Consider the following 9,273-nt stretch of genomic DNA (forward strand, 5'->3'; position numbering starts at 1 on the left):
ATGAAAAAGCAAAATATTTACATCTGACAAGGGGCGGTGGTTGCTCTGCAACACGACATCTGAGACATATATCCGTGCTCTATAATTCCCAGCCGTGCAACTATAGAAAAAATAATGCACGCTCAGCTCCAAAAGCGGGTATACAGGAGCTGTATGTTTAACTTACATAATGCACCTACAACTGCACCATTAGAGAGGAACGCCATCAGCCACATCTGCTATTCATATAGGCCCCATAGGTTACAATCGAGTTAGGGTAGTTGTGGAGGGAAGAACACTGGACAAGCAAACAGCAAACCCAACTCACATACCAAGACAACCGGAAATCAAACCCAAGCCGCACTGATCAGAGGGGAGTATTAGCTAACTGCACCCAACCTTTCTTCCTATGGTACGGTTTAGTAGCTTAGTATGTCGGGTAAATTAGATGTTGATCAGTTACTGGCTTCTACAGACAATGAAAACCTGCTCAGTGGTCAGCTTGATGAGATGGCCAGTGATGTTGCAGTGTTGGTGTTTGAGACAGATGAAGTTCCATGTAGGGATATTGTTAGGTCAGTTGAATTCTGCTGTTATTAATTGACGACTTTAAGTGCTTAGTAAAATGTTAGCGACTTCAAAAGCTTTTATCGTTGTTAAGAGAAGAGTGAACTGACGCTTACAAGGTGAACCAAGTAAAATTGATACAAAGCGGTTAACAATAACACTGCAATATGAAGTTTGGTGTGAACTCAAGCACTGTACTCTATGAAGAAGTTCATTGTGACGGATATCAATTTTCCTTTCTTCTTCCTCCAGTCAAACTTTCCATGAAGTCATCTCTTTCCTGTACTCGTTTGTGACCAAAATGCAAGAAGGTGATTATGATGCTGAACCTAAGGAGGAATCAAAGGTATGATACGTACACGATACGACTGTTAATCGCTGTTGTGTAACATGAATCTCTTGCAGTCATGTCACACTACATTAGACTATTGATAACCGGAAGTAACTAGTCTTCCTCGCAGCCGGTAGTTAGGTCTTGGCGTCCTGTGACCACACACACAGTGGATAACAAACACGCCTTTGGTTGAAACTAACTCTTGATTGCGTTGCCCATTGTAGCGTGCGAGCATGCTAAACCTGTTGTAACTAACCAGATGACATGTCTGTGATTTAGATGGACCCGCCTTATCTTCAGCGAGCAAAGGCCTTCAAGTCAGAACTGTTTGACTCAGCCGGTGTGGAGGAGAAGCTTCTTCAGAAAGAAAACGAGTTCATGGATCTCAAGAAAAATATGAAGCTTAAGGTATGACAGTGAAAGGAGTAATTGGGAAAGTGTCCTTAGTGCTCGGGCCCCAGTTGTAATAAATCGAGTGGATAAATCGCTATTCACTCGATAAGTGTCAACAAAACAAACTACGCTATCCACTGGATAGTGATTTATCCGGTGGATAGCGTCATCCACCTTTCGAACAACCCAGGCCTGAAGATTTGTTTGTTTGTTGTTTTTTGCAAAATGACGTGATCTTGTAGTTTCCGCCGGTGATGGGCCTCTTTACTTGAGAGGACACAAGTAGTCTTCAAGCAAACACTGGAGAGAATTAAAAAAAATGTCAACTGGGCAGTTTGGGATATCGTCTTGATGTATCGACTAATTCTCAGACTAAGAAATACATAGCAATCAGTGCTGACAAGGCTTATGATTTGTTATAGTACACGCATCCACAAGCTACAAGCTTTTAATTTTAATCTATTATGATAAACTTTATCAAATCGACGTGTCAAGCTTGCAACTGAGGTGGATGACGTGATGCGAGTGCTTGTCTAAGTATTGCTCTTTTTTCCTTTCTGTTGTCAGAATGAAGAACTGAGTCAGGCGAATATTAGAATTGGACTGCTGGAGAAGCGTCTTGAGAATATCAACAAAGAGGTTAGAATGAAAACCTGCTTTATAATTACTCTGTGATTCTAGTGATAACCTACGACCCAGCTCTTATGAGGGAAACAATTATTTTAAGTGTTTGTAAAGTTCTTTTATAGGTAACTGAGGCAACTGAGAGGTCAGTAGGGCACAGTAAAATTACAACCTGTTTTGATTTTGACACATTTAACGAACTTTCAGTCTTCATAATGATGTTGGATACATCGAAATCTGAATGTTGATTAACATCACTTTTAATATTTCTTGTTAAATGCCTTCACAAGCAACTGATCGGGCGATCGGTTTTGATTTTGTTTCAGTAATTGGCAGTTCTTCTGTTATTGGCTTTTTTTAACCAGACGTCCGTAAATATTATATTACCTAGCATTGTAAACATTGGCTATGTAGCCGTGGCCATTTGCACGCATTGCAGATCTATAATGGTAGTTGATTTTCTGACTAGAGGAAGTTGGGTCAATTTTTCCCAACCAATTAGAGAACTCGAAAAACGCCACCTCAAAGCAACGAGCGACTACAGCGACTACAGCGACTACAGCGACTTTGTACAGTGTGTATGGGCTGAAAAAGAAAGATGTATGAAGACGAACATGAGCTGACAGGCAGTATATATTATCTCTACAGGCTGACGCACGAGTGGAATCAGCAAATCGTAAAATGGAACAAGCTACTGAGGACCTACAAAGAAAGGAAAAGTAAGTGTGGACTGTAATATAGCTTCGTGTCTTTTGAACCTTATCGGAGCCAACCTAGAATATATATTCTCCACACTGTGATTGCCGCACAGTTGGGTTAATGCGAGTTCTGTGAGGATAGGAAGAATGGCAGGGATTAAGGCGGGGGTACACATGAATTTAAGTGAAATTTTAGAAAGGTTAAAGAGGGATTAAAAGGGAAAAAAGGGGTTTGGAACACCACCAGACAGTTGATTGCCCCCAAAAGTGCTCCCCGGGTTGGTGGGCAACTGTTTGGTGTACGTCTACCAATTTCTAACTTCAAATTCTAATTTTAAAACACCATCAAATCTTCAAAATTTCATATTTCCGTAAATTTTACTAATCCTTTGAGAAAAACTATTTATCCCCTATATACCCAAAAATCACCAAAAAATTTACAAAGCAGCCCAAAACGTAGCTACGTGAAATGAGCAGAGAGATTTTTCACTGCTGGAAACGTGAACGAGATATTTGCATTCAAAGCATAATACCCAGCAAAACTACGGACTTTATTTTAACTCCCGCCTTAAGAGAAAATAATGTCCGAGTTCAAGATCAATCTTCATATGAAAGGGAGTGGGGTGTTGGTTACTCGAACATGGTGAGTGCATTGGGCATCAAGCGATGTTATTGCACACCTAGCTAATATCTTTTTGTCAGTAAATCTTTCAATTGTAATACATCTCGGGGGCTCGCTCTCTTTTCAGAGAATTTGAAGAAACGATGGATGCACTTCAAAACGACATCGACAACCTGGAGCGAGAGAAAGTTGACATGAAAAAACGTTTAGACGCGTATTCAAAGAAGTCCCTCTTGGCTGACCTCGCCCGCCATGCTTCTTCGTCGTCCAGTATCGCGGCTGTTGTAGCAGGTACAGAGATTCATTCAGATTTACTCAGTTGAGAGAGCTGCTGACCTTTGCGCGGAAGGTCATGCCTCCGACTCCTGTTTTGAGAACTAGGAATTTTTTCAAATGACTTGTCTCACTAACTGTATCCTCTTTGTGCAACTACTTTGGAAAGTTTTTTAATTTACCACAGGGTAGTAAAATTGTTTTATGAGATTTTCTGAATTGGACCACTGTGTACTTTTGAAATGCTGGGTTGTTGTTCGCGGTATAGATTTTTCAGAACTATATAGTTGACTTATCCTTAAGAAATTGCCAGCTCCCTTTTCCTTGCTATGCGTAACTGTTGTGCTCCTCTCTTTCCCTATCAGGCGCAGCTGCTGTTAAGAGCGGTGGAAGTTCTCCCCTGCGAGGTGGCCCAGGGACGGGTCAACAGCCTGTACAAGTGGTGATCAAGGACTCACCAATAATACTCGCTCAGGTAATTTAATTCACTTAGTATCGCATCTCCTGTAGCCTGCGAACGCAGACGTATTTCCGGCTTTCGCTTGTCTCCGCCGAAAATAACTTCTGCGAACCCGAGCCAGGAAACGATTTCTGTGACGTAATGACTTTTGTTTTCTCTTTGGCCAATCAGATTCCATGATAGAATTAAACACGAGTGCTCCTCGCAGCGAATACCTCGCGCGGTAGTTCTGGAGCTATTTGAGCTAAGCTCTGATTGGCTTAGAATTCCTACGTCACGGAAATCGTTTCCTGGCTCGGGTTCGCAGACGTTATTTTTCGGCGGAGACTAGCGACAGCCGAAATACGTCTGCGTTCGCAGGATACATCTCCTGTTATTCACATGTGGCTCTTGCGTCGGCGGAACCAGCCCCCCTTATTGCCGCAATCACTCGTAACTTCCTTTTTATGAAGATAAGAAGCGTTAAAAAGAAGAGCTCAGCTAGGTATGGGTCAGTGAGAAGAAATGAAAGGCAAATCAACGTTGATGATGGAACAAGTGAAACTGCAAATTGAGTTCTTTATGGACTTAAGTACGGTTTGGACCGAGAACAGAGCTACTTCTTGCGTTTCTAGACATAATTTTGTGTTTTGTTTTGGATTTTCGTTTGCAGCGCTAGTAATAAACTCAGACAGGTAAACATTTCTCATACAAAACAGAGGTAAGGCCAATCAGGTTGACAACAAAACTCATCGTAATTGAGCTTGCTGTATTTTTTCAGCGCTATTTGTTTGATGACTGTTTTGCAGGTGGATTCACTGAAGATCGCTTTGAAACATCTGAGGAACGAAAATATACGCCTTAAGAGTCAGCAGTTGAAGGTACGATGTCAAATGAAAAAAAAAATTTTCTGGCTCGCCATCCGTCAAACGGCACAATGCGATAATAATTCTTCGTGACATTCTACGTGTGCGAAATTTTGAGAGAAGTTACGTAAAATACGCTTTATCTAAACAGCGAAGGACTAAACTTTTTTTGCGTCGTCGCGATCATCTCCCTTGTCATTGGCGTGTCTCGTTCTTTGTCCCTTGAGCAAGATAACTGGCAACACTCACAGCATTACCTTTCTTTAATGGGTACTGGCAAATTGTTAGGGACCGGAGGTAGTCACTTCGCCCCGATTCAAAGGCTTGGTTTAGCTTTAACGTTGCTTTTCCTTTGGTCTCACTCGTATTCTATTTCTTGTGATCATAGGAACAGCTGGATGATTTACCAAAAATATACGTACCACCCAGGATTCAGCCACGCTCTGAAACGTCCGAGGGGCAGCAAATCGACCAATCAGCTAGCGAGGAGAAGATGAAAGACTCGGTACCAAGCCTCAACTCGGTCACAAGAGAAACCAACAAATTGCTTGAGGTGAGAGCTGTCGGAAATGTCACTGTCGTTTGTGATGACATGTTGGTATTTTTTTTATTTTCAACTTTCTTAGTAATGAATGACACGAACTAAGAACCTTAATAATAACAAGAGCTACAAACTCCCAGAAGTGAACTGAAAACAGTATAAGTTCTATTTCAAAGTATTAACTTTAATGTCACTTGTTTGTTCTCCGTTACCAGAACCTGCAAAAGATGAGTGCCTTTCCAAAAGTGGTTGACATTTCTAACAGAAAACCTGGTGAGTACATTAACTAGCGATTGCAAATAACTGTACATTTCTTTTGTCAGTATAGAGCGGTTTTCACCCGAGTGTCGAATAGTACTTTGTTTTGCATTAAAACGTTACACGATTGGCTTAATGAACTCGCACCACTTTTTCATCCAATCTGAAGTCAAACCAAAACCAATCGTGACTCGCTCACGAACGTTTTCTCAGGCTTTACATCAGCTACATGTAATTACTTCGAGTTTTGATTGGTTCACTGGATTGTCTGTGTCCTTTACGATTGACCAGAGTGATTACTTTGGTTGTAGGTTTACGATACTTCATTGAGAGCGGTTTTCAATTGATTGTCGAAAGTAATCAGGCAATTACTTTGGTTTTGGTTTTGGTTTTGGTTTTGGTTTTTCTAAGATTGAGATTGGCTGAGTTATCTAATTGGTAAGTAACTTGTTTGGTTTTGGTTTTACGACGCTCAATTGAAAATCGCTTGAAAACCGCTCTATGCGCTTTTCCAATCCAGTTATAGTGAATTGAATCCTGTTCAGAGTTATCTTTGTATTGACAAGGTGATAATATAAAGTCGCTAACAAATAAGGGAGTTAAAGATTTGAGCCGGCCGACTAAAAACCGTCCTCACACAGATGCGCCAATCGTGGCCTGTATTTCGAGAACCAGCTGCAAGCCGTTTTAAGGGTGGAGAGGTAAACGCAATGTCCAGAAGTAATTAACATCATCGTGGTTATGGATACTACCTGTTTGCAAGTTTCTGTAGTCTCACAGTAGTTCTAAACGTTTGTAACTTTTCATGGTTTCCTTTCAAACAGGGTCAGTTCCTGCGCTCAGTAAATTGACACCAGCTAATCATCTGGTGGAGCGAGCGGCTATTTTACGCGATCTTAAACGACAGAAAGAAGAGGTGAGCCTCGCGTGAACTCCATGTTGGTTATAAATCACGTGTGTTGTGAAACCGAAGAAAACGAGATAGTTTTTCAGCGCTTATTTTATTCGTTTGTGGATGGTTGGTAGGTTGGTAAGGGTGAACAATAAATGTATTTTTAAAAACGTTCCAGGTACTGCTCAAAGAAAGTCCGTGTCCTTGGGGAAAAAAAATTTAAGAGACCAAATTTTGTTGTTGTAACTGTTGCTATTTACCCTATTAGTAAAGGGCTTTTGTTCGTCTATTTCATATCTGACACGTTGATGAAGGTGATGTTATCTGCGCATGAAAGTTCATCAACTGGTCAGACAAGGGATGTCCTAGATTACGAATGAAATTAAGCGAATTAGTTAAAAATTAAAGTCTGCCGTCTTACTGATTTTAAAACTGACCTCTTTATTGTTCCTTCCAGCTCCAAGGCAAAATACAAAAGTTGATAGCAGCGGAGTATCCAGGAGGAACGTCCCACAGTTCCTTTTCGTCATTCCTATCGCCAACCTTTTCTAAGGTAATCATTTTGGTGTTGCTATTAGCCTTAACTTTCCTTTAATTATCGTTCTTTGTTTGACGAGGTTATCATATAGTCTGTCGTTTGAACGTTACTTCCTTTGATCACTAATTCATTGTCTGTCATTCGTTCGTTCGTTTGCTCATTCGTTTTTTCATTTGATCACCAACTCATTCTGCCATTCATTCGTTCGTTTGAACAGTTGGTCGGTCTTTCTCTTAAAAATTCTGATTGTCACTGCTGCGATTTTTTTCTAGTTTAATGAACGAACTTTGCTTTAAAATTGTATTTTATTTATAATATTGTTTTTTCTTTAATACAGGTTCTGCAAGAGAAGGCTCAGGCTCCTCAGCTGGGACGAGTCACAATTCCTATGCCATCTCAAACCAAATCCAACAAATACTGTGTCACCTTGAAACCGCAAGAATTCAGAACACTTCACACTGTATTTGTCAGCTAGACACTGAGGATGTATAGATAAATTATTCATTTAGGAAAATAATGTTATGTAACAGCGGGAGTTAAAAAAACAAGCATTCTATCGGGTGTCCACAGCATTGTTTGTATAAGATCTTACAATTCACTGGAAAAATAGGTACAACAAGTGTACTGGTACTGTGCGTTGCAGAATGTGTAAAGTTGAACGAATTTCGTCTATTTTAATGGCTTCCTTTGGGAAAATTGAGATCCCGTCAAAACGTTGTCTTTGTAATGTAGTGGAATCTGGTGACTATGACTTCTTTGCTTTCTGGCCTGAAAAAAAGGGGTGCTTTCTGAAGGAAAATAAGCCAAAAGGAGGAGGGAAGGTGGTAATTCCAATAAGACACACTTGATGTTTGTTGTTACTCTGCAGACTAAATTTCAAGCTTTACAGTAGGCCATTGTCAGTTAAACTAAGTTTTCAGTTCGAGCTGTAACATATCACATTTAAAAATTAGGAGAGCTGAGGATTTGGAGAATAAAGTATAGAAAGAACTATTGAGGGAAAGAGTATTGTGTATTTTATAATTTGAACTATTTCTTCCATCTCCGAGAATTCTAGTATTCCTCATTTCTGATGCCGTGCTTTAGAAAGCGATTTTAGCACGCTGTGCCCTTTTTCTGTTGTTTGATCACTACTTGCAAAGATAAGCTGCGATAAGGCATTCTTTTTCCCCGGTGGGGCAAGAAAGGAAACATTTCGCAAAAAAAAAAAAAAAAACGCACAGTCGCAGTGGTAGACTATGTTCACATGATTCAGCGCGCAAAGATCCCGAAATAGCACTTCCTAGGTTTCGTGCAACTACTGGGTAGACCCTATTCGAGGATGCCTTCAGTTCCAGTCGCACTAATTAACCCGCGAACTCGAAAGAACAAGAGACCCTGACAGAAACAATGAGAGACTGTCACGCTGTTGCCCTCTCCCTAATCCCCTCTCCTTTATCCTGCTGCGCGCATGTCCACAAATTTACATCGCCCTGTGGCCTCACCCTGTTGCTCTCATCGAAGAGCCTGCGCTTTTTCGGTCAGCAGTGAACAAACGCGCTAGCATACAGACTACTATCCTACTATCGCTCAAACAGACATTCAATTTTCTTTTGCAACATTGGACGAGTTGCCCATACAGTCGCTTTATTGATGTTTGTGTTTATTGCTTTCTAGATCACTTATTCTCCATTGATTTGTGGAACATTTTGCCAAACGCTGATCAGCAGTTCTAATCTTCTGATGTCATGTTTGTTTATTTTATGACTTGAGGAGACGTGGACGTGGTCATATATCATGCTGCAACATTTTTTTGGTCATTAGGGACCGTTCATTTTTTATAAGGTAGGGGGGGCTGGTGGGATTTGGGGGGGGCCATGCGAAAAAAAATGGCTTTCGAGGGGGGGCCATCCCAAAAAAATAAGGAAAAAAGGGGGGGTCACGTGAAATATTTTAGTAAAACTTTAAAATGGCATAATGTTTGAATATCAAAAAAATTGCTATAGAATAAACATAGAAGGTAGGATACAAATTTATTACAAACTTTCCATCCGCTTTAAAAAAACGTTTGGCGACAAAAAGCATTTGTAGCTACTGAAAAGAAGTATTTAACACTGTTATTTTCGAATGCAACTTTCACTGGCACTCATCTTCATCTTCGCTGTCGTCGAGTTCTTCGTCGCCGCTTGTGCTGCTATGGGAGTCTCTTTCACCGATGCTGCAAGAAGAACCAATGCTTTCCGTCAGAGTGTACTCTTCAGGGTACATGA

General features: G+C 40.7%; 1 protein-coding gene across 1 annotated transcript in view; it reads left to right on the forward strand.

Moving 5' to 3' along the window:
• Window positions 1-8,613, forward strand: part of LOC145478395 (dynactin subunit 1-like) — a 34,758-nt gene extending 26,145 nt beyond the window's left edge. Inside the window, exons 24-36 of the mRNA XM_081456411.1 lie at window positions 455-554; window positions 799-892; window positions 1,160-1,288; window positions 1,841-1,912; window positions 2,546-2,616; window positions 3,345-3,508; window positions 3,856-3,965; window positions 4,739-4,810; window positions 5,184-5,348; window positions 5,552-5,609; window positions 6,419-6,510; window positions 6,944-7,039; window positions 7,362-8,613. Of these exons, the coding sequence (XP_081312537.1) occupies window positions 455-554; window positions 799-892; window positions 1,160-1,288; window positions 1,841-1,912; window positions 2,546-2,616; window positions 3,345-3,508; window positions 3,856-3,965; window positions 4,739-4,810; window positions 5,184-5,348; window positions 5,552-5,609; window positions 6,419-6,510; window positions 6,944-7,039; window positions 7,362-7,499 (1,361 nt within the window). The 3' untranslated portion in view covers window positions 7,500-8,613. The remainder of the gene's footprint in view (window positions 1-454; window positions 555-798; window positions 893-1,159; window positions 1,289-1,840; window positions 1,913-2,545; window positions 2,617-3,344; window positions 3,509-3,855; window positions 3,966-4,738; window positions 4,811-5,183; window positions 5,349-5,551; window positions 5,610-6,418; window positions 6,511-6,943; window positions 7,040-7,361) is intronic.
• Window positions 8,614-9,273: the final 660 nt, after the last annotated feature.

The sequence above is a fragment of the Orbicella franksi genome, chromosome 2 (genome assembly GCF_964199315.1).
Source record: "Orbicella franksi chromosome 2, jaOrbFran1.1, whole genome shotgun sequence".
NCBI lineage: Eukaryota > Metazoa > Cnidaria > Anthozoa > Scleractinia > Merulinidae > Orbicella > Orbicella franksi.